Raw genomic sequence first — 24,843 nt, 5'->3', positions numbered from 1 at the left:
AGGATACAAATCAGTAATCAGAGCCATAGGAAAGATACCAGAAAATGTCAAAATGGTATGTTACACTCTGGAGGCTGATGGATGCAACACAGGAAAGAGAAAAAATCAAGAGCACCATTGTTGAAGGTAAGAAATAAAATGCTATCAAGGAAGGGAGAAGATGACTTCAGAATGTCTTTCTGTAAAGATTCACACAGTATGTGCGACAGACATGATTTTCACATTCGTTTATAAAGCGGGGAGGGGGGAACCCAGTTGCCATGTCTCCTGAAACCTGTCACTCTTGCTTTGCCCCTCAGAAAGATTACTTTGTTGAGTGGGCTTCCCAGCTAAAGCAATTCTCCATGGTGGTTTGTGTCATGAGTTTTATGCAGCACGCTATAGATGTGTTGCAGTGCAGGCCTGTTTCCTGACTGGCTGCAACCAATAGCAACACTGTGGAGTCTTTATTCAGCCGTCTTGGCTGGTGTTGATGGCAACCGATGAGTACCAGGTTTGCGAAGGCCATGGACAGGATACAATAAGGGCTCCAGGGCCACGTCATAGATTCATAAGAGGAGCAATATTGGATTGGTTTGTAAAATGTGCCTAATGATTTCCTCTATTACAAATTCACTACTCCACCAGAAATGACATAATTGATTAGTGTTGCGGAGGCTCCCTACGTATGGTTTTTATGCCTTCAGTATTTAGATCAGGTATGGGGAATCTCAGGTTGAAGGCATAAATGATGCTCTCTAGCCCTCTCACTATACAGCCCCTTAGACTCTTTGCCCAGCCCTGTTCACACTGGTGTCCTTGAATATTTGGGAATGGGTCTTGCTTGCCTGGATGGTGGGGTGTGTGTGTTGTGGAAACCTTTGGCTGGAATGTAGCCCACTGTAGAAAGTTAAGAGTCATATCTACTGCCCAGCTCATTTTTGCTTGTGGCCCTGTCCACTACTGGCACCAGAGGGTTCCATGAGGAAATACAACACTCAATGTGAAAACCATTCCCCACCCTGTATTTACAAAGTACATTCAAAGCACATCCCCCCAAGACTTCTGGGTACTGTGGTTTATCCCTCACATAGTTGCAATTCCCAGCAACCCTTAAGAAACTACAGTGCCCAGAATTCTTTGAGGGAAATAATGTGCTGCAAAGGTATAATATGTTGTCATTTAAATTAAAGCAAAGAACTTGAGAGGCAGGAATTGCTTAATTTATTGCTCTACTTTCATAAAACCAGACAGAACAATGCAGAGCATAACACACATAACTGACAAGATGAGATTGAAGGGGCCTGCAAAGTCAGATTCTCAACCACAGTCGCTAGCAGTTGTCCCATAGAAATGCCAATGATGTGCTATTGTAAGAGCAGCTGAGAGTCCACAGTCTGATATTTATACTGGTTTGGTCCAGAGGATTTCAACTGAGGGAGGTCCATGCATTTCAAATGAAATAGGTTATTCTGAATTTCCAAAACAAGTCATGGCCTAAGGGGTATATTTACATTCCCTCCTTTGATCCGTTTGCGCTTCTGAGCTAGATTTAAAATTGACTTCTTCAAATTCTGTTCATTTAATCATAAGCATTATTTTTTTCTTTCCAGAAGATGATTGCTTGCTAATGAACATCCGTTTCTCACCCCTTCTAATCCAGCCCGTGTCCTTCCTCCTAATCCTTTCTGAAATATATAAGGACACTTTGATGTATGTTGACAAACAACTGAAGATTTAAAAAAGGCTAGAGAATTAGGAACTTGCAGTCAATAAAGCACAGTTTAATGGTTAAAGAGAGAGAGAGAGAAAGAGAGAGAAATCAGTTTGCTAGAGTGAGGGCAGGGCAAGCAAGAATGAAAACTAAATTAAAACTATGATCTTCCTTTCATATGCCTGATGCTAGGTCATAGAATCAGAATTGTAGAGTTTGAAGGACCCCAAGGGTCATCTAGACCAACCCCCTGCAATGTAGCAATCTCAGCTAGATCATAAATGACAGATGTTCATCCAACCTCTTAAAATCATCCAAGGAAAGAGAGTCCACCCTGATGTTTAGCTGGGTCCTCCTACACTTTTGTTTAAATTAAAACTTTACTATGATTTATTTAAATTGCTTGACTTGTTTAAATTAGAACATTATAAAATCACAATCATTCAATGCAAATTAATCAGTTTATATAATTTGGGCTCTGTATCACAAAACTGATTTGCAAAGGGTGAACTGGGACTTTCGCCTGGTACCCCAAAGACTTCTAACCAAGAAAATGTTGTCCTTGCTAATAGGGTTGCCCACAGAGTTGTCTGGGCAGGAATTCAGTAAATCTGCGAGGTACTGCACTTCTCCTGATTCAGCCATCACTCAGAAGCAGGGGCAGTGTTTCAGCAGGTGGGGCAATTGTGGGTTTGAGGGGGAGGTCAAAGAGATGGCCTTACCTGTGGCAGCCCCAACCTGTGGAATTTTCTCCCCACTAAGGTTTGTGTGGCCCCTCCCTTCTATAGGGTTCTTCATCTGCTGAAGGCATGTCTCTTCACTGGTCTTTTGATACCTGAGATTTATAGACTTTAGGATCCACCCAGTTCATCTGACTGTAGTAACTTGTTTTAACCGTTTCTAATATTATTATTATTTTTTGTATAATGTTGTAACTTGCCCTCGGAACTTGTAGTGAAGGGTGCATAAGAAACCCAGTACATAATCTTAGTATGCCCAGACTTGAAGCCTCTGAGTCAAGCTGGGCAAACTGGAGGGCTTCATCTCAAAGAAGAGCACAGTGGGCATAATCAAAACCTGGTGGAATGGAGAGACGGAAGAGTGGAACGGGACACTCATCTCTGGATACAGGCTACATAGGAAGGATCGGCAGCCATATACCAGAGGTGGTCTTGCTCTGTATATTAAAGTTCAGCAAAGCAGAAATCCCCAAAGAAGCAGACTCTTCCACAGAATTGCTGTGGGTGGAGATACTGGACCCCAAGAGTAATTTAGTACTGGGAACATAATGTTGTCTCCCTAACCAAAATGCCCAGGTGATCTTTATATGGAGAATGAAATCAAGTAAGCTTCCAAAGGAAGAAGTGCCATAGTGATGTGTAATTTCAGTTACCTTCACGTAGACTTGTGTACACGTGTGATCTGATCATGACAAAGAGGTTTAGATACTCCGATTGACTGTGACATAGAACAATTGATTATGGAACTGACCAGAGGAACAACAACTCTGGACTTGTTTTGTGTTAGTGTTGTTGACCCAGCTGGAAACAGTGATCACAGTGCTAGCAAATGCCTTATGCCTTTTCAGCTCTGAATGTTTTTGGACATCACTTGGATAATTGGTTATAGTGAGCAACTAATAAGATTGATGTGATTAATTAACTGGAGCCCTACTCTCTTTTGCAAATCAGATTCTAGGACAAAAGGAAGCAAGTCAACCCATCATTTTTTTGCTACCTGGGAGCGTAAACACATTGAGCCAGATTTTGTACTCACCTGTTGCTACTATAACTTGGTGACTTGTTCTAGCTTTCGAAAGCCTTGTTACTTGGTTTATGCTTCTTCCAGGTGTAAAAAAGGTGGGTAATCCCTGGAGGTGAATGAGGGGTACGGATTACTAATGGGTGCCAGCAGTGCTATTTTTCTAGAAAAAAAGGTGCTGAAACTCACCATGAATGCCTCCCTTGTTCTCTTATAATAGCAATGGCACTCACCTGAGAGGTGCCGGAACTGATTTCTGGCTGAAAAAAAGTCCTATGTGCTAGCAGCAGCATTTATATAGGCAGAGTTTTTTTAGCATATTGTTGTCAACTTTGTTTATTTTTGTTGATAAGACTTCCCATATATTCCACCCAACTTTTTATCTAGCAGTGGGAGTACATGCTGAGTTAGGGTGGATTTGTTTAAAATGGGTTATAAGAACGTAGGCTGGGAAGATAAATGCCTTGGCTGAAGTGGCCCAGCTCAATTATCAGCCGAGAAAAGGGAGGCTTTTGTTTAACTTGCATGTTTAACATTTTGTTGTGTCTATTTGCCTGTAGCTCGAAAGAATTATTGCCTATTAAGAAAGAGCAGCGTTTTCCCAGTTTTTCTTCCTGACCATCTCTCTGTCCTTCCTGACAGCTCACTTTATGCTGAGCCTAGAAACTGATGGTACAACAGGGGAGTCACATGCTCCAGAATACTGGTTAAGAAACCTAAAGAGCTAAACTGGCAGCTATTGCTGGCTGCTCTGTATGCAGCCAAGCTTGTACCAATGGTTCTGTATCCAGGACCACTTAGGAGGGCTTGGGTGGTGCAGAATGGCATTTGGCTTCATTGTGTGAACTTGTGAGTTCTCATCAAGTACTTGCACTGTGCACATATTCACCCAAATTGTTCACCACAGGCAAATCTGAAATCTGCTATCACGCTGCCTTTAATATGTACAAAGAGTAGTGTCAATTCATCCCTTTTTCTTGTTCTTTTTTCTTTCTTCCTTTTTGGGTGTGGGGTTGCAGATCCTTGTTTGGCCTAGTGGACAAGGAGGCTGACTGGGTTGATCTTGAACTTGGTTACTAGTTCTCTGTTTGCACTGAGAGTTCAAAACAAAGCTCAGTCAGAACTATTATTAAGGGACCTAAAGTTTATATGCCCCTGAATCCCAAAACAAGCTTTGGTCTATTCCATATTATATGTACACATCATGACTGGGTGACTGTCTTCTTCAAGATGGGCAATAATTGTCCTCCAGTCAAAGCCATAGTTTTGGGACAATGGCCAGTCATCTGTGGTGAGCCCAGACGACAATTACAAAGGAGCAACTGGGAGGGTGCACTCCACAGTTAGCTTTGGACCACCCCAAATGATGGGCCCAATGTCCAGGATTGTGTTCTTTGCAATATGGTGTTGAATCTTCTTTCCCTTGGGACCAGGCTGCTGTCAATAATAGCCAAAATATGTAGAAAAGAATAAGGAATGAGAGTGTCCACCCCACAGTATGCTTTATGCTATTAAGCTTTACGCCATCTGAAATCACGCACCCCACACACATTCAAGACAGTATCCTCTGTAAGATGCTTTTGAATCCTATCTGTCCCAGCTCTTCAGTGGGGTTGCAAACCCCCCCCCCCAACTGTTTAGCAGTACTTTAATATAACATGAATGAAATGAAACCATAAACATAGCAAATCAATAAGCTTTGACTCTTGGATGTTAAACTTTGTAGGAGGAAGGCGAAACAATTACTTCACATCTCCAGTGTAAATAGCCATTCTGGATAAATGAATTGTTGTTCATCAAAGCAAACTTTCCTGGGCCAATTAATATAACCAGCCGCCGCCATACAAATTTATCATCTTTTTCCAGACTTGAAGCCTCTTGTGAGTATGTGAGGTAAAGCTTGTTGATTCATGATACTTAATTTGTTTTTGTTTTATATTAGGCAGTTGATGAAGACCTTGGTGTCAAATGCATTTTATGTTCGTAAAATTAGAGAATTGCAGAGTTGGAAGGGACCCAAAGGGCCATATAGTCCAGTCCCCTGCAATGCAAGTATCGCAGCTAACATATACTTGTACAAGATTTAGCCTATTATGGATTTATTACTGGGAAGCTTGCATATATGGGAGAAAGAATTTAACATACCTTTCCCCAGCTCTGTTCATCCCACTCAATTGGGGTTCTTCCATGGCTGTTTTGTCCAACTCCCTGCGCTACAACCAACCGACCAGTAAGAAATCCAGTTATGGGATCTCCTTCCCACCATTTCTTCTAGTTTGGTCTGCTGGCTACATGAGTGTAAGGATTGCCTTTCTCCAGCAGCCAGGGGTGGTGTCATTTTGATTGCCTGCAGATGAGCATTCAGCCTGAGTTGTTTGTGATTAGACAGTATTGGCTATTTAATGAGCATTCATTTGGACATCTTGGCAGGGGGACATTGCCTCAATGCAAGTGTTATCTCACATGGTCCAGTGCCTTTCCCCCATCCCTTTCCTGATAGGAGCAGAGCTGGAAAGAAACCAAGGAAGGATGGAGTGCTAGATAATAGTGGGGTAGAATCACTGATGACACAAGAAACAAGGCTGGAGTTCTACTTGTGCCTCTTTATTGGGAGAAACTTGTACATTTGTAAAACAGCGACTCGCGCTCAGTAAAGTCATGGGATTAACAGACCCCCTCCTGGGAAGATCCCTGGCTGGGTCCCAGTTGAGAGTCTCCTGCAGCCTGCACCCTTGGAGTCACACGCGTATGCAGCAGATTTGATCTGCAATATCCCACTCCCTCTGCAGCAGTCAAATGCCTTGACTGCTCTTGGCTCTTGAAGGTGGTGTATGCAAGAGTTTGGTGTTGTCACTGAAGGAGGGGGGGCATTTGCAGCATATTCCTGTGCCACCTCTCTTCCTGAAAATGCACCCCCAGGAGTACAGGCACGTTTCCCTAAGTGTGGGGCATGACACCATGAGGTGTCTCGACGGTGCATGCTGGAGCCCCCTTTGGTTTGCTACATGGAGGGCTGAGGACCACAGCTGGGTTCTGGGGTATTCCCTTGTCCCATCAAGACAGCACAAGGTAGGTTGGTTGGCTTTTTCCTGTTGTACCTTTACTCAGGGCCCTGCTGCAAAGAGAAAGTTGACATTTCCCCCTGCTGCCCTCGAGGAGTCATTGCACACGCCCACACTCCCCACATGCGGATGCACTGGGCAAGTCTGCTACTAAGTGCTTCAGCCTAGGGATCTGAGTCCTGGGGCGCTGCCTGGGCTCCTTATCCTCCCCTTGACATTGTGTGGGACCCATAAGGCTCTTTCTCCTGAGGGTGGGGTGCTTTTGTGTGGCTTGGACCCTGAATGCTGCTGGAGGAGGGTGGAAGATGTGGGGAAGGGGGGTGTCTGTACATCTGGGAAGGGGCTGCCCCAAGGGCACTCGGGCTTTGTTGGTGCCAGCAGCCTCCTGCAGCATCGGCCTCTGCGCTTGAGCTGGGAGGGAACCTGAGATTGGACGTCGATGTCGTGGTGTCCAGCCTTACCAGCAGTTTTTAGCAATGCTGGCAGGGGCCAGCTGTAGCAACGAAAGACTGAGTGTAGCCGGCTAAAAACCACAGACCCAAAACAGTTATGTACAAATATACAGTTCTGAGGGAAGAAGGGATGGGTGACGGCTGGCCAGCCATGAGGGTGAGGGGCCTGTACCCATATGGTAAAGGGGCACATCGTGGGCAGAATGGCAGGTCTTTAAACCTCCTTGTGGGCACAGTCTCAGTGTGGGGGGCAGCAGCAAGTGAGCAGTGGGGTACATCATGGCACTCACTGCCCAAGAGCAGCAGCAGCCAATGGGATACAGGACCTCTTTCCTGCCCTGAGACACCCCTGTGTGCATGTAAAATAGTGGTACATGGAAATGTATGTTTGTAAGGAGGCTGAGGGAAGAGGTGTAAGTAGAAACAGTAATGATAAGACAGGACTAAGTGAGAGGTGTTGGAGGGAACATGGCTCCCACTACTCAGAGTCTGTGGCAGAGGCTGCCACGTGGGGCTGTGTGAGCAGCTGGTTGTGTGGTGCTACCATGTTATAGACTGGGCCCGGGGAGAGAGAGTTGCCTCTACCTTTGGTGACGCCCTCTTTGCTCCCTTGCGTGCTCCATGTCCCCCTTCCTCCCACTTTGTGAAATTCCAGGCAGGCTGCCTGCCTCAGTCAAGCCTTGCTTCCTATCAGTGGAGCAGTTTAGAGTCCATTCTTGGCAGCTGATCCTCGGTCTTTCTCTGTGCTTCAGTATGGGGAAGGTTTGTTGGGGGAGGGGGTGCTGAGCCCTGGAGGGCAGGGGCAGGACCAGCTGGACTGGGGAAGGGGGTTAGTTACAGGAGGGAGGGGGCTATAAAAGCACCACGGTGCTTTTTGGAAGCCTTTGTAGGTGGGAGGAAGGCCTGGCCTGGCCACTTGGAAAAGGCTTCTTGGCGCAGGCCGGAGCCTGCTGTGCCCCAAGCTGCTCCAGAGGCACTGCTGCTGTTTGGGGGGAGCAGCGCACGAGCTGGCTTAGCAAGCAAAGTCTTCAAAGACCCCTTGGCCCGAGTAGTGGTGGCGGTGGTGGTGGTTGGGCAGAAGTCCTGTGGGGTAGCTGCCCTCGTTGTGGCGGCCCAGGCTCTCACAGGAGCTCTGAGAAAGAAAGAAAGAAAGAAAGAAAGAAAGAAAGAAAGAAAGAAAGAAAGAAAGAGAAGAAACACGGTCAGCACAGCAGCTGGTACCTCTGGATGGGTGGGTGGTACGTAGCTCTATAAGCATTCTGCTGAAGTTTCCTAGAGGGAGACCTCCAGGAAGGCTGCATGTGACAAGACGTGATGGAGAGACACCTCCGCTTTCTTGCAAAGTGATATAACATCAGCATGCTATCTATGCCTTGCCCTGCCCCTTTCAGCTCCACAGTGTGATGACCAGGGGCAGTGCTACCATCAGTCCAACTAGGCAGCTGTCCAGCGCACAGGCCTCAGAGGAGCGCAGGACTGACCTTTGAGGGGCAGCTTTATTCAATTATTTTTTGTTATATCTTAAAAATTTCTGATAATATTTTGGAGAATTTTATTTCTGCAGGACATTGTTCTTGAAATTTTAAGTTAGCTATTGGAGGTGGGTGTTGTGTGAGTAATTAGCCTTGCCTAGGGTGCCAATAGCCTGGCCCTGGTGATGACATTACACTGTCTGCTGCATCCAGAAATGAGAAAGAGGCAGGATGAAGAAACATGGACTAGCAGGAACTCTTTTCCTCTGTGGTGGTAGCAAAAGGCTGGAGCTGTTAAGATTATGGCACAGAATGGCAATATTTTTCCACTCCTAAATTTTGCTCTCTGAGATGGGCCTTCGGAATGCTCTATCACAGGCTTTGTCTGTTCAGCTCTTCCTTAAACAGCTCCATCACCTTCTGACAACCTCACTCTCTCCAGGCATCCCATGTACCAAGCCAGGTTTAGGCAGTCCTTACCTACTTGACAGTCACCTGCCTTTTTTGTCTAGTCCCCCATTTCCACTGCTGGACAGCACTATAACTCCTTTCCAATGCAAGTTCTTGAGCCTGCTCTACTTTTGACCCCCTGCCTGTAGCCCTGTTAAATCTCCCACACCCTTAAAGGTGGGATGTGTGTGTGGGGGGGGGGAATCTCACCCCATGGAATAGGAATCTACACTTGTAGGGATGCCACACTCAACCATGTCAGATGAGATCAAGACTCTAAATATAATTACAGCTGTGGGTATAAAGCTGTTAGAAACATGCAGTGCCCTGTGTGATTTAGCGAATGAGATGAAATGATAGCTCCCGAGGGTAAAGCTGTACCATGGTATACTTCACACCATCAAATTCAGAGAGGCTCTGTGAGCTCAGGAATCATGCTTTAGGGTGGATATTATTCAAAGAGAAAATTATGAGAGAGATTAGAATGTCCAATCTCATTCTTAAATGGACCAGGGAGATGATTCTTAGCTGCTGCATGTATAAATAAGGTGAAGGGGAACAATTCATGTTGATTAAGTAGTAATTCCAATGTTAATAAAATGTGAGATTCCCGGGCAGGAAACTTATTTCAGGTCCTTAACATCGGAGGTCTCTAGGTGCATTAGCAATTTTAATGCAGAGAGCTGAGGCTGCACACAGATGATATTTCTTCAGTGGCATGGAGCTGCTATGTGGGAATATCATTGTCTAAACTACATATTCTGTTTTCATTCCATATACATTCCCCTGGTCTAATCCATTTCACTGCAACATTCCCTTGGTAAGGGACCAGGGCAGACACGGCTGCAATTATGAAACAAGAAAAAGGTTCCCACTCTCTCCAGCGAGGTTCTACACCCCATGGATAATGTTTTTGCTGCGCTAGAAAGCTGCCATTGCTGGATCAGGATTAATTATAGGTTAAGGTGGAAGTTGCATCCATGGGTCTTCAGAAAGCATAGCCTGTGCACAGCATGAAATGCCTTTCACAAACAGGAAAAACAGTTAGCATGTCAAAAACACACAAAAGCTTGCACTTCAAATACTGTACAGCATCTCCAAGAAACATTAGGCAAGCAAACACGCAAACATGCACTTCATGGAACGTGGATAAAGAGAGAATGGCTTGAATGAAGTGTGTGTGTGTGTGTGTGTGTGTGTGTGTGTGTGTGTGTGTTTAAATCGTGTTCAACTCAATTTTACTCAGAATAGATCTATCTTAGTCATGCTTGTTAATTTCATGGGTCTTCGCTGAGTAAAACTTAGCTGAATACCACCCTCCATGTGCTCATTAGCTTACCAGCACAGGGGTGACCTAACTGTGCCACTGCTGGGTTCATGTTATGCCTGGCAAAGCCAGAAGTTCCTGGAGAAAAGGCAGCCTCCCTTGACTACATGATAATATTACTGGACTTGCCACCATCATTCCTGAAGACAAGGCCTCCAGGTGCTTGAGCAGGAAGGGATGAACTGTCACTATAGTACTTGCTCAGAAAAAAATGATTCTGTCCACAAGGTGGTGCTGTGACAACACAGCTGATCACCTATGCTGGAGCTTATTTTGCACTAGCTGCTTGCCACAGATAAGTATTGATTGGAGGCATCTGTTGCGTGCATCTAACCTGGAGGGACCACGAACAACATCCATCTCTCTTGCTTCTGTTTAGATAGACCCTATGCTGGAGCAGAGTGGCATGTCCTAAAGGTGTATGTTGCTCCACTGCTTCTGTGGCTGAAAATGTGTTTGGCATCAAACCCCCCTCCCATATTTTTTTTGGAGGTGGGGGGAGATTCTAATCCATCCCCTACAATAGAAATCAACACTTTCTCATAAGGTTTCCACTATGAGAAGCTGGAAAAACAGTGTGGTGTTCTCCACAAGTCCTTTCAGATTCTTCTCAATCCCCTCTTATGTCAGAGGACAGGGCTTATATCTGCTCTCCTGGTTTCTGCTCTTGGACCAAAGAGCCCCAGCTCATCCTACGAGTGAGCGCCTATCCCTCCTGCAAACCAGCTGGCATGAGGAATCTTCCTTCTTTGCTATTTTTCCTGCTACTCTTCCACCACTGTAATCTTCCTCTATCCTGTAAGCACTCCTCTCCTCCTTGGTGTTCTCTGCTGTTTATAAGACCCCTTCTACCCATCCCACCTGCTGCCCTCCCACAGCCCACCTGGGTTTAAGTCCAAACAGCAGGTATGGGCAGGAAGAGCAACTTTTTTGCGGTCTCTCCCAACTTCACAGCTGCTCCCCCCCCCCAAAAAAAATCAGATGCAACTGCAATTCTTACTATGCGGCTGGCTTAGGTTAGAAGGAGCTGCCTTGCACTAGGTGGGAACACAGGACCATCAACTAGCTCAGGGCTGCCCACTCTCAATGAAAGTGGCTGTCCAGGGTGTCGGGCAAAGGACTCTCCCAGCACAGTTGCCTGAGATTTTAAGCAAGAAAGTACTAAACGTAGGGTGGTCCATGTGAGTATCTGTTGCTGGACTTGCAACTGAGGGGAGAGTGCTGCTGAACGCAGGTGCTGCTTGTGGGCTTTCCCTGAACATCTGGCTGACCAATGCGAGAACAGGATGCTGGGATAGATGGGTCTTTGGTCTGACCTGGTAGGCTCTCCGTATGTCCTTATGTTATGTACTTCGCATTGTATCTAGGGCACATCCTCTTGATTTGTGCTATTGTGCATCTCTGTGATAAAAACCGAAGTAATATGCAACTGCATGGTTATTACATGTGAGGTTAAAATAAAAACATAAAAAGGAGAAAGTGAAGGAACCAAGAAATCACAGCTCAGTAGGCCCAGAATAGCTCATCTCTGTGCCGACAAACGATGCTGTTAAGGAGCCAATGTCCAAATTCAACCCTGAGCCACATGGAGTGTGCCAGTGTGCAGTGGACAGTACTGAGTCTACTGCAGTAAAGACATATATCCCATGCCAGGAGTAACCCTGGGATATTTGGCTGCAATCCTGAGACATCGACAGCAACAGCCTCATTGATTTTAATGGCTCAGGATTGCAGCTTTCATGTCCTGAAAGCCAAGATGAGAACAAAGGACTTCCTTCAGCGGGTTGGGTCCAGAGTTAAGCCTGTAAATCCACAACCACTCAAGTGGAATACAAAATGCTGCTTTCATCTTGGCTGGTGTGCTAGGAGTGAGCACAGCTTTGCTGGGGTGATGCCCAGAGGTCCTGCTGCAGCCACATGGGCCTCTTTTGCCTTCAGTGCCCTACTGGCCAACTCATCAGAGGCGGCATTGGAACTGCCACAAAACAAAGACCAGTCTGGGTAGTTCTCTGTCTGCACCTTTATTTACAGCCCTTTGCTGCAGCCAGGTTGAATTTCAAGGAGCCCTAGCTTCTATTGACTTAAATGTTGGCAGCAGCAGGAAATTAAAGTAAACTCAGCTGCTAATTAGTTATTCCTTGTCCAAAGGCTCCAGAGCCAGCCAAAAATCGGCATGTTTGATGGGCTTTCCCTGGCTCTGCCTCCTGTGTTTTATCTTTATATAACATCAGGGCTTCTGGGATATTGAATGCACCAGCGGAACAGCTCCTGCTCATGCCGTAATACAGGCATGCGGTATATGTCACTCGCTCACCATGCTCACATGAGATTAGAGGCAGGCAATGCAGCTCTCCCTATCTCTCATGCTCACTCACACATGCACACAAACAATTCAGTGCCGGCTGCAGGATTTGGGGAGCATGTGAGCCTAGATGTTATGGGACATGCCAGCCTAGAATTCAAGTTATGCTGCCTCTGATCTTCTTGAATCCTGCAACATGAGAATGGCACTACTGTTGAGGCCCAGGAAATGCCCAACTGCACGATTAAAGCTTGCTCTGATTACACAATATTGCCGTATACGGATGACCATGCAGACCTGCCTGAATGTTAAGATCATCCTCTGTGACCTTTCTCCGAGTGGTTCCTGTCTTTAGAGGTTGGTTAGGTAGGAGGCAACTGTGAAAGGGACCATTTCAGCAGGAACACCCATTTGTGGGGGGGGGGGGTCGCAGGGCTCCAAATCTTGTATCATTCTAGCACCACAGGAAAACCACGAGGGAATAATGCTTAAAGGAGAGAGAGAGGGAACCTGTGGCCTTTAAGCTGTTCCAACTTTCCAAAGGTCAAGCAGCGGAAGCAGGGAACGTAGGCTGGAAAACACAGAGTGGGAGGGCTGTTGTCTGCAAAAAAGACTCAGCCCTGACCTGAAATTTTCTGCATCCAGGCTGGGTCAGAAGGAACCAATGGACTATGGCAAATGGCACCCCGAATAGAAGTGCTGGCCCAGTCTTCCTCCACTCTGCATCTTTGAGTGGCTGTTGTGTTCAAGTCCTGTGCACAAGCTGGCCACTGTGAGAACAAGATGCTGGACCAAATGGGTCTTTGGCCTGATCCAGCAGACTCTTCTTATGTGCTTAGGTAGGGGCACCAGCCCATCATTTAGAAAGCCACCTGTTTGTATTCCAATGCTGACACATGATCTCATGCAGACTGCATGGATTCACCCTATGGGCAGCTGCCTTCCTTTGGTAACCACCACTTATTCCTTGCTTCTCCATGCCCGGCACCAGCAGCTCTCAGTACGCTTTGTTCATGTTATTGCTGCCTTCTTGTGTAGCCTGTGCCTCCACCTTCCCAGTCCCCCATGTGTCTCTAAATTTTCTCCTCTCCGGGTTCTGTGTCCTTGAATCTGTTCCTGAATCTCAGCCTCCAAGCCATCCATTCATGTCTAAACAAAGGGTGACCTGGATCCTCCATCTGTTTCCAGCGTCCTCGATGACATGCTACTTTGCAGTGGATTGATGGTGGGGCAGTGCTTCCAAGTTGGTACAAAGAACTGCGCATCTGTGTTGGTCTCAGGGTCCCACTAATGATACAGCAGATACAATTTAGTTCCACATTGATCTTCCTTGCATGGGCTGGGCAGTACCAGGCAGGGAATCAACAGTCAGCAGAGCCAGAGCTGCTACATTTGTGCATCTGTGTACCATTTCACATTTGCCAGCTTCTGAAGCCCAACCACACTATGCTGTTGGTTTTCCTTCCTGGTTTTGGGATTTGTGCCCTGAGCAAGGAAGAACAGCCTAGCGTGATTTCCAAGTAGACGAGTTACTCTGGAGTAATGTTTTAAGGGGTTTTATTTCCGGCAGCTATAATCATATTGCAGGGGAGAAAGTCACAAGCTGGAATTTGCAGCACACCTTTTCCTACTCAACGGATCTGAAGCATTCCTTTTCTTGACTAACGGTGCAGAGGTTATCAGGACAAAGATACTTCTGTGGAGGCAGGAAAAAGAAATTATAAAAAAAAAACTTGGTGCCTAAATCCGCGAATGGTTCCTCATTCTCCATCTCTGCCATCTATTTCTCTTCCCATTCATCTCGGTGAAGAAATGTCGATATGTAGTAATGAGGCCATTAACCAAACAATCTGGTAGGTCTTAGATATTTTCTCTCTCCTTTCAGTAGGTGTCTGCTGTGGTTCACAGGAGCAGGAGCCTCTGCATAGTCTAGAAAAATGGTACTGGTCTTCTTTACACCTCTGTGAAAACTAAAGTGCTGCACTTGACCAAGGCTAGCTAGGCCTGAGCCCTCTTCAATTTTTGGTAGCATTTTCTTTGCACACTTGGGGACAGGTATGTTAAGACTGGTTTCTTTTTAATGATAATAGTTAACAGGCCCAGGAAGGCACAAGACCATTATTATACCATTGACTACTAGAAAAACAGGATTCTATATTCACTGTTGATGTCTATGTTGTTTAACATCTACATGAAACCGCTGGGCAGGGTTATCTGGAGGTTCAGAGTAAGTTGTCAGCAGTATGCTGATGACACTCAGCTCTATTTCTCCTTTACCTCTGCAGGTGAGGCAGTGGAAGTGCTGGACCAGTGTCTTGCCTTGGTAATGGACTGGATGAGAGCCAACAAACTGAAACTCAATCCAGATAAGATTGAAGCACAGTTAGTGGGTGGTTCCCTATACCAGATGGGTGGGAGGTCGCCTGCTTTCGATGGGGTTACACTTCTTCCGAAGGAGGTTTGTAGCTTGGGTTTACTCATGGATCCTTTGCTATTCCTCAAGACCCAGGTGGCTTCAATGGCCTGGAGTGCCTTCCATCAGCTTTGGTTGGTGGCTCAGCTATGCCCCTAACTGGACAGGGATAGCCTAACTACTATGTCTATGCTCTGGTCATCTCAAGGTTAGATTACTGCAATGCGTTGTACTGCCTCTGAAGACAAGCAACTTCAGCTAGTGCAGAATTCAGTGGCCAGGTTGCTTACTGTAGCAGGATGGTTTGATCATATTACACCGATCCTGGTCTGACTGCACTGGCTACCAATTAGTTTCCAGGCCCAATTCAAAGTGCTGGTTTTGACCTATAAAGCCTTAAACGACTCAAGACCGCAATACCTCACTGCCTTTTTCCATATGAACCTGCCCAGACGCTGAAATCGTATTCTGAGGCCCTTCGTTGTGTGTACTGCCTCCTCAAGAGGTCTGGGGGGTGGTAACACAACTTTTCTGCAGTGGCTTCCCAGGGAAGCTCACCTGGCACCTTCATTATACCCCTTTAGGCACCCGGCAAAAACATTCCTTTTTAACCAGGCCTTTGGTTGATTTGACATCCTTATTGTTATTTGTGCAATAAAATAACAGAGGCAAACAATGATGTTTCCTTCAAATTCATACGTGTAACCTTTTAGAAAAGGGAAAAATGCAAGGACCATTTCCTAGACCTCTTCACTCTGATCTATGGCAACAGGATCTTTACATAAATCTGCACAGAGCTGCACTCACAGCTACTCAGAAATTGCTTCAGCACAGGGATCTGGAGGGGGTAATTCAATCAGTTCTATTTTCAGCCATCTCATTCTGGGCACCATCTTTTCCTTCCAAATGGCAGCCTGTTGAGTGTGCACTGCAGCTGATCTAGGTGTGAAAGCCTGCTTCTGTGGGTGGAAGTCACTGGGTCAGGTTCCTTGATTTGGAGGAGTTCTTAAAATATACATAGTCTGGATCCTTCTTTGATGCAACTTTAGCTTGCATTTACATCTTATGTATTCCCAGTCAACTCTTTCTGCAGCTGAATGGCCTTATCAGCTTCTTCCTGCTCGGGGTCTGAGATTTATCAGCATCTTGTTAGATACACATTTTCTAAACAATTCATTTCCATAGGTGAGCAAACAGCCGGCAGATATCAGGGCCTCTCTTTCTTCATGGGTGCAGTGTTGGTTTTTGAATGTTTACACTACTTAACTCCCTGATTTAAAGCTAAATAGAGTCATTGTGGTACAGTGCCAGGTCACATCTTTTGTTTTTCAAATAGTTACTATTATAGATTAGATTTCTTTGTTCTGTTATATCCTGCCATCTTTCCTCTCCCTACCAATTTGCTTCATTAACTGTTAGCAAAGTAGGTCAATTCTTTTGCAGAAACTATTCCTGAAAAAAAACAAACAGTGTGCATCTTTGATTTTCTTTTGTCTCTTTATCAAGGTTGTGGAAGTGCTCTCTACAATCTCTTTAGGGTTATTATTTATTTGCAAGGAGGCAAGACTTGCTATCTAAAGGCTATCTTTGTAAATTCCCGGGCCAGCAAGACATTCCGTCTCTGGAATGCAACTCTCATAATCCTTGACTGTTGGCCATGCTGGCTGGGGCTGAGGAGAGTTGGGAGTCCAACCATATCTGGAAGGCTGGCGATTCCCCTCCACTGCTGTAAGAAGTGGTGGGTCAAGGCATTGGTTTCCATCTCCCTAAGTAGAGGAACCATCTCACACTCCTCAACTGCCTAGAGGGACAGATTTGGCTCACGGCTTCCAGTTACTGACACCTTCTATAAACACCGCAAACGAACTTCTGGAAATCATTCCTGATTGGAGATTGGTTTCTTTAGAAGCACAGGCCTAACATCTCCTTTAGCTGTCAGAACCTTTGGAAAGTACACTTGTCAATTTCACTAGGCAATAACTCATATTCTTCGTAAGTAACCAGCTTTCCATATTCTGGTCCCTGTTGTAGGTTTCCCATGTCAGGTGGGATGCAGCAAGAGGAAAGCAGAGAGGAGCTGTCACTTGTCTGGCCACACTGAATCTGCTGCACTTGAGAGACGCAGAGTGAACAGATGCTCAAGCTGAGCTAGGAGGTGCTTTCATCCACTGACTGCTCTCTGGGTTTATATACTGTAAAACACTTATTGCCCAGGATGGTTTTGTAGTAAATTCCCCATTTTAACTACGACAGGTTCACAGATGTAACCAAAGGCTTCTCTGCAGGCATCGCACAAGCAGTCTTGCCTCTTTTATGCACAAACAAACAGAAACATATGTATGTGCATATGTATACATTCATGCACACATGTATGTACTGGTATATAGGCGCTGTCTACCCAGATCACAATGGGCTCACACAAATATATAAAAATATACTCATAGGAGCATGTCCACACATTGCTTGCAGCAGCATAGTCATGTGTTGCACATGAGAACTCAGCATGTTGGTCTGTCAACATGATAGCTAAATGAAACTTCAGCAGGATGAAACTTCAACACTAGATAGCCATCAAATCTATGAGCTTCCAGGGATATCTAGCTTGACACAGTTGGTGGGGAAAAGGTGCTGGACCAGATGGACCTTGGTCTGATTCTGCAGGGCTCTTCTCATGGTCCAGAGCACAAAAAAGACAAACAGAACTGTAAGACTTCAAGCAACATTTGTTGCTCACTACATAACGTCACACCCAGCGTTGAGGCACTTTAATATATGACAATGGCGATGCATTGTTTAGCAGGTCCAGATGGACGCTTTGTGGGTGTGAAAGTTCCCAAGTTTCAGAAATGGGCGGTTTCAGAAATTGCCTTTTCTTGATGGAGTTGCACTCTCCCTGAAGGTACAGGAACATAGCATGGGAGTACTCTTGGATCCATCATTGTCACTGGGTGCTTGGTGACTAAGAATGCCTTTTCCAGCTTGGGCATGTATGCCTCCTGGACAGGAATACATGGGCCACGCTGTTGCATGCCTGGGGGACCTCTAGACTGGACTGCTGCAGTGTTACCTACACTGGGTTACCCTTGAGGGTGGTTCAGAAATTGCAGCAAGTGCAGAATGCTGCGGTCCAGATTTTGGCCAGAGCAGCTCCGCATCAGCATTTTGGTGTGGAAAGCCAGCACATTACCAAACAAAGTTCAAGGTATTACTGTCAGTGTATAAAGCCCTAACCTGAAGTTACCTGAAGGACCACCTTGTGCTTTATAAACTGGCCAGAAAACTGTGACCATCTGGAGAAGCCCTATTTACTGTCTCATAGTTATTTCATATTTGTTTAATTTCTATACAAACCGAAGCTTTTAGCATGGTGGTACCAGTAACTTGCAACACTGTTCCTGTTGAAATCAAACAGGCACTGACAGTTCTGGAAACATTTTGTTTTGCCAAGCATTTCTAAGAGAATTAATTTGATTCAGTGCTGGCCATTTGTTTCAGAATCACAGAGTTGGAAGAGACCACAAGGGTCATCTAGTTCAACCCCCTGCAATGCAGGAATCTTTTGCCCAACATGGGGCTCAAACCCACAGCCCTGAGATGAAGGGTCTCATGCTCTACCAACTAAGCCATCCCTGAGTTTTGTATGTTACAGTTTTCTAATTTTATAGTTTTCTAATTTTTTTTTTGTACACCGCCTTGATGTATTCTATCAGTTAGCAGTTTGTAAATCATCTCATAAATAAATACACAGAATTCGCACAGCAGCTGACACATTAACGTGCATCTCTTCCAGCCAACGCTGTTAAGAAATACAGACACACATCACATGCAGCCCACATGGCCCAAAGCATGCAGTGGTCCACAAACAAAACGAGGCTTTCGTGCTTAAATGACACAAACTCTCCAACATCATTTTTCATATCGGTGGGCATTGTGCGGATCTACCCAATACAAATATGCAAAGAGATAGAATATTGTTCTCTCTTACCCTCCCCATCCCACTCTCCAGCTGACCAAGTTCAAAGCTGGGAAAGGCAAAGAATTGCACCTTGCTTCCTTCCAGCGATTCACCCACTCCCCGTTTTATGGCAGCTGCAGGAAATAGTCTGGGTGGCAAGGGAAACAAGTGTACCTGCTCCTTGATCTCCTCCAGTCCCAGGGTGGCAATGCTGCCTGAAGGCTTCTTCAGAGGGGGCTTGGGGCGTCGTAAGCCATGGGCCACCTTGTCACGGATCACCTGGGGCACAGCAAAAGGCAGAGTGGCAGCTCCATGTGTGTTTAAACTCCCATATCACTTTGCGGTAGGGAACGTGTCATATACACACAGCAACTCCCGCCAACTTGGATTTTGCTCTATTCCCACTTCGCCCTATGATGTCATCAAGCTAGATTTCTTCCTGGAAAACAACTTCAGAGGCCCTAAGTCCTGCAAGCAGGTAGTCATGAACAGCCAGGCATCCTACATGGACCATAGCAAGCACCTATCATGCAGACTGTGGCTGGAGTTCGCTGAAGCTGTCCAGATGCAGCAGATGTTACCAGCTCGTTCTGTACTACTGGAGGCAGGGAAGACTTGTGGCTCCCTAGCTGTTGTTTGACTCCCAACTCTAAGCATCCCTTGTTCCTCATCCTTGCTCTAGAAGTTGTCCAGGTGCTGTTTATTACCACCTGGGGGGGGGATAGCATAGCCTGTGCTGACGGCAGGTAAAATCATTGAATTTAGGACAACACAGGGAGTTTGCCAGCTCTGTGTAAGTTAACGGTACAGCACTATCTTAGTGGGGGTGCCAGAGCTATAGGTTCCTCCTCGATGCAAGCTCTAAGCTCAGCCCAGTACAAAGTCACAGCTAATGCAACACAAGACTCTTTCTCCCCTAGGTCCTCTTTCTCACCTCATAGATGTAGTCCAAGATTTCCAGGACAGTGAGGACGCTGGCCCCGATGAACAGGCCCATTTGGCCTCCAATGTCCCCTGGCAGAAAAGGAGGCAGTTAGGGCAAGGGAGACGATGGTGAAAAGCAAGTCACCTGCTGGACTCCTGAGCACTGGGAAGGCCTCTGCAGGGAGGAGGGTGACCGGGCTTCAGGCAGGATCCATGCTGCTTTTATTGAGTATCAGGGAATGGGAGAGGGAGAAATGGTGACTGAATGTGGTGGCCTGGGGAAAGGCAAGAGAGTGAGCAGCAGGAGCATTGGTATGACTTTGCTTTCCTTCAGGGTTAGCTTCCTGCTCCTTTTGAAAGCAATGGGCACCAGGGTCCTTCTAGCACTGGAGGAAAAGGTTGGAGGAAGACCTCATGGAGAGGATGAAGTAGGTGTGTGAGCACAGCTGCTATGGGAGTAGTACCTCCCTGCACACTGGTTGGGTGCCCAGCAGGGAGTAAGGCAGCACAGGCCTCAAAGTGTGGTGTGTCAGGGAGAAGGGGGGTGGGGCTCTATAAAGTCCAGGCGGCTTGTCAAAAGAGGGAACTGCTGTTGGGCCTGCATTGCTGGCACCACCAGTGATGGAGTCCAGAAGTAAGTACTGCAGCAAACAGCCAGAGATGCTGTCAGATGACAGGGAAAGGCCAATGAGGTGACACATGTGTTGCCATCAAAACTTGGGATTTTGGTGAGCCCACGTCATGTCTCTGTCTCAGCAACATAAGGTGTGAATCACAAACAAGTTCTTGCCTATTTGCCTGCCTGCCTGTGTAGCTTTCTTCGTGAAGCTTGCTTTGCCTCAAGAGCACTAGCCCTAACCAAAGGAAGGTGGCAGGTAGAGGAGCAGATTCACTCACCAAGAAGCCCTGCCAGGTTGTATGCCCTCTTCTGCTCAATCGCCTCATAGTTCAGTGCCTCAAAGAAGATGTCCAGCACCAAGAAGTTCTCCCTAAGGGGAGTTGGGGAGGGGAGAGAAAGGATTCAGAGGCTGAGCCGGCTCATATATTCCTCCAACCCAGTTCCCTCCTAGCCCATTTTTGTTTATAATGTTCTGGTGCTTCTCCCACAGCCTGTGGGCTGCGCATCAGCAACAGGGCACTCACCGGATGTAGGTCTCATTGCGGTTATACTTGCGAGCAAGGTACCGGGCCGAGCCCTTGTTGGGCATGCGCACCATGGAGATCTCCTTGCCGTAGCGGGTCAAGTTGCAGGGCGTGGGGCAGACACAGCGCTCCTGGGAATCCTCAACTGCTGTATCTGTGAGCAGAGAGCCGCACGTCAGGCAGGATAAGAACACTTTGGAACAGCAATCAAATGAGCCATTGCCTGCTCATCCCTGCCATGGCAAAAGACCCACAGCCTATTGAGGCAATGTCTCATGGTCTAGAAATCCTCTTGGGACTCCTGTTGGGATACGAACACGTGTCTGAGAGGGTCAGTGGAGCCCTCGATGCAGCCCAACAACATGCCTCTCCATCACACCCCAGGGTGACAGCTGCCCTCCTCTCCTCTGTACCAGCCCACTAGACCCCAGCTGAGGGATTGTGGTATTAGCCTCCCTGACTCTTCCTCACAAACCACCATACTAAACTCGCTTGACTTATGATAGAACTGTTAATTTGTTTTTATTGGACCAGTTTTTGTAATGTTGTATATTGTTGTTTTCCCCCTCTGATTATTACTTTCTTTCCTGCTCTGGGATTGAAAATATTCCATGAAGAGCACACTATAAGCGCTGTAAAACAAACAACAAAACAAACAAAAACTGTTCAGCCTTATCGCTTAATGGCGTAAGCCATCAAACACCCAGCTGTGTCTACAACAATTAATAGGGGTTCCTCTTCCGTTCTACTGGCTGACCAGATCCTCTCCCCCCAGGTCTCTCAACAGGCTGCTCAGTATCTGCTGAAGCACTTACCTAGTGTATGGTCAGCACATTCAATGTAAACGTTGGGCGAGCAGATGGTTTCGTTACCTGATGGAGAAGGACCTGGTTAGTGAGATACAGAGTTGGGTCCTCTCCTCACCCCAGTTCAAGTTCATGCTGTGACTCGGTGGTGTTAAGAGAGAAGGTTGGTCACTTCATTACGCAATTATAGGCAATTGCCTAGGATTGCTGACGGAAGGGCTTCCCCCTTGCAGATTGCTATTTGCTCTGATTCAGCAGTAAAAACAAGGGTTTTCCCGGGGAAAGTGCAGAGACAAAAAACAAAACAAAACAAAACCACTTGGACACAGAGCTTTAAAGCCTAGAAATGCAGCACAAAAGGAAGTCTGGATGAGTCCTGAGCTGACGATGGACTGAAATTTAACGGGGACACTGTAGTAGTAAATTTCCTGTATTGATAAGATGTTCTAGAGTTGGATGGGACCTCAGTGGCCACCTAGTCCAACTCTTCATTGGATACAGGAAATCCACTGCTACGACATTCCTGGTAGGTGACCTTCCAACCTCAGTTTAAAAGCCTCTAATGAAGGAAAGCCCTTCTCCTCACAGCTTCCAAGGCAGTCTGTTTCACTCTCAAACAGTGCGTACAGCCAGGAAGTTTTTCCTAACATTTAGTTGAAATCCCCTTTCTTGTAATCTGATTGGGGTCCTGCCCTCTGGAGCAAGAGGGAACAAATTTGCTCCATCATCTATGTGACAGCCCTTCAAATAACTGAAGATGGCTATTGTATCACCTCTTAATCATCTCTTCTCCACGTTAAACATACATACCCAAGTCCTCCCAGGACTTCATTGTCAGATTGATCGCTCTCTAGATGGAGGTTTGTGGACTTCAGTCCACTTCATGTGATGAGATGCCCTGGAAGGTGGCAGATGGCTGTGGGGGGGGGGGTGGAGACTGAAGGAGGCAGAACAGCTGCTGGTGTGGAAGGCAAGGAAAAGCTACAGCCAGCCCAACACATTCCAGGGGCTGGGTCAGAGGAGACATAATTTGAATGATCTTTTCCTAAGGTGCTCACATGCCTGCATGGAGTCACTATGGAGGGTCACACTTCTGCTCCAGTAGGGAGATCTCAGGGCAAAGATCTGCACTATGGGCAAGTTGAGTCGCAATTACCAGGGGCTTATGCAAGAGAGTCTCTTCTCCCACAAGTAACTTGAGTGTGTCAGGGATCCTAATACCCAAGAAGGCATAGAATATGGCAGTGCAAGGAGGCTGAGAGCAGGGTGGGCCCATGTGGGAGTGCTACCTCTATGTCTCCCCCAGCTCCTGTCTCTTTAATAACTGTATGACACACACAAAAATTTCCTGGCACACAAATGGATTATGGGGAAAGCTTCACTTGTTTGGCTGCCAAATGTCTGGCTGCTCCATTAAAGGAACAAGAGCAGTCCAGAAAAATGACAACTGTGTCAAAATAGCACATGGCAGAAATGAATTCATATTCCAGCACATCAACGAGGCAGCAAAAGGAGAGAGTCCTGGAGTCCATGGGACTTAAGGGGAGGGGTGGTGGTGGGTCACCTTACCTGGCATGTGCACCATGCGGCACTGGCAGTTCCGCACCACAGCCTCCTTCTCGCACTGCAGCCTGCAAGCAGCAATACTGTAGCTCTCGTAGCCGGGCAGAACCTGTTCCCCCTTCACGCTGGCCCGGCAGCTGCCCCAGGGCTGGGGCAGGTACGTCAGCTGCAGGAGAAGGCGGGCAGGCTAAGAGCCAAGAGAAAGTGGCGCCCTGGCCAGCTGGGGGACCAAGAATGCCTCTCTCAATGCGGCTCTGGGGCAGGGAGTTTTGCTCTCACTGAAGCCCATTTCCCAGCTCAGCTCTCCAGTCCCTATCCGCTCCCAATGTCCCACGAGCTCTGCTGTAAATAACCCTAGTGGTGCTTGGTTCCCCCCCCCATCAGCATGGAAGTTCAATCCCATGCATGAGGCACCACCAGTGAGCTCTGTATTAATGGGAATACAGTTGCCTCAGATTTTTCTTGACATTTCGGAGTGTGCACGCTTTGTACTCTCACTACAGATCTGCAGAATGAATCTAACAGTTTTCATTTGAGCCTTGGAAAAGGGCAGTTCTTCATACAGATCAAGTGCAGTGGCTAAGGAAGTCTGCAGTTCAAATCTCAAATCAAGAACAAGCTCCCATAAGGAAGTCATTGTCCTCACAGCCTCTGCACTCTTTCCCCTTCCAGTGTGCTCTATTAAGACACCAGCCCAACTTACAGGAATGTTGTGTAAGGGCTAGAGAGATACAAGTACTCAGTACCTTGTACTACATTATCAATAACGTGTACCTTGAATACTTGAAATGTGCTATATAAATACTAAGCATAAGCCCTACAAAGGCAGGTGATTGGTGTGTGAGTGGGGTGGTACTTCAAGATCAATATCTAATGAGAAAGCCTACATGATGTGATGTGATCAACTTCTTTCTGGCAGATGGTGGCAGAATACAAAGAAATGAGCCTTCAAATGACAAATGTTGATTTAACACTTTTTTACGGTGATTTTTTCTTTCATTCATTGTAATGCTGTGGAATTCTTTGATGAATAATCAGAGTTGCCACCCGGCTAGATGGAACGAGGATTGCTCATCTGCATATGCCAATTCATTGATATGTATGAAAAATTTTAAACTGCTCACTGCCTTGTGCTGAAGCTGAGCTAAAATTAAAACAAAGCTAGGTAGAGTTTAATTTGAACATGGTGGAGGAAGGAAATGAGGCACTAAATTGACACAGTTCAATGCAATTAATGTAACGTCTGATAAAGGAATGCTTCTAAAAGGACGGCAGCTGTCTTGCATTTTTTTGGGTCTGAAATAAGCTTCTGCAATTCATTCTGATTATGGGAACTGTGTTTTGCCATTTCAGATTTTCCCTCTGATTCCAATGCCTGTGAAGAAACAATCATTTAAGGTGGGAAACTCAGTGGTGCACCCAAACCCTGCAGAAAGCAGGACTAAATTCATCACACATTGACTGAGGCACGGGGAGTTCAATCCTGCCTGGTCGCTATCTTCCCCCAACCCTGTGGGCCA

The 24,843-nt window shown here is 46.4% G+C and overlaps 1 protein-coding gene across 8 annotated transcripts in view; it reads right to left on the bottom strand.

Annotated features, from left to right (window-relative positions):
* Positions 1-1,186: 1,186 nt before the first annotated feature.
* ASIC4 (acid sensing ion channel subunit family member 4) overlaps positions 1,187-24,843 on the bottom strand; it is a 212,603-nt gene continuing 188,946 nt past the window's right edge. For 3 of the 8 annotated variants that reach the window (XM_083590949.1, XM_083590951.1, XM_083590950.1), the window contains exons 4-11: positions 23,330-23,489; positions 21,770-21,826; positions 20,955-21,108; positions 20,709-20,800; positions 19,822-19,901; positions 19,062-19,166; positions 3,470-3,563; positions 1,187-1,667 (exon numbers count right to left, since the gene is read on the bottom strand). In XM_083590949.1, coding sequence (XP_083447075.1) covers positions 1,558-1,667; positions 3,470-3,563; positions 19,062-19,166; positions 19,822-19,901; positions 20,709-20,800; positions 20,955-21,108; positions 21,770-21,826; positions 23,330-23,489 — 852 coding nt within the window. In that variant the 3' untranslated portion in view covers positions 1,187-1,557. Of the gene's footprint in view, positions 1,668-3,469; positions 3,564-6,037; positions 8,101-14,059; positions 14,216-19,061; positions 19,167-19,821; positions 19,902-20,708; positions 20,801-20,954; positions 21,109-21,769; positions 21,827-23,329; positions 23,490-24,843 lie in introns of those variants that run through there. The other 5 variants (XM_083590952.1, XM_083590955.1, XM_083590953.1 and 2 more) reach the window with 2 other exon arrangements.

The sequence above is a fragment of the Podarcis filfolensis genome, assembly GCF_964270895.1.
Source record: "Podarcis filfolensis genome assembly, chromosome: 1".
Lineage (NCBI taxonomy): Eukaryota > Metazoa > Chordata > Lepidosauria > Squamata > Lacertidae > Podarcis > Podarcis filfolensis.
This window is presented reverse-complemented; position numbering and strand designations above follow the sequence as displayed.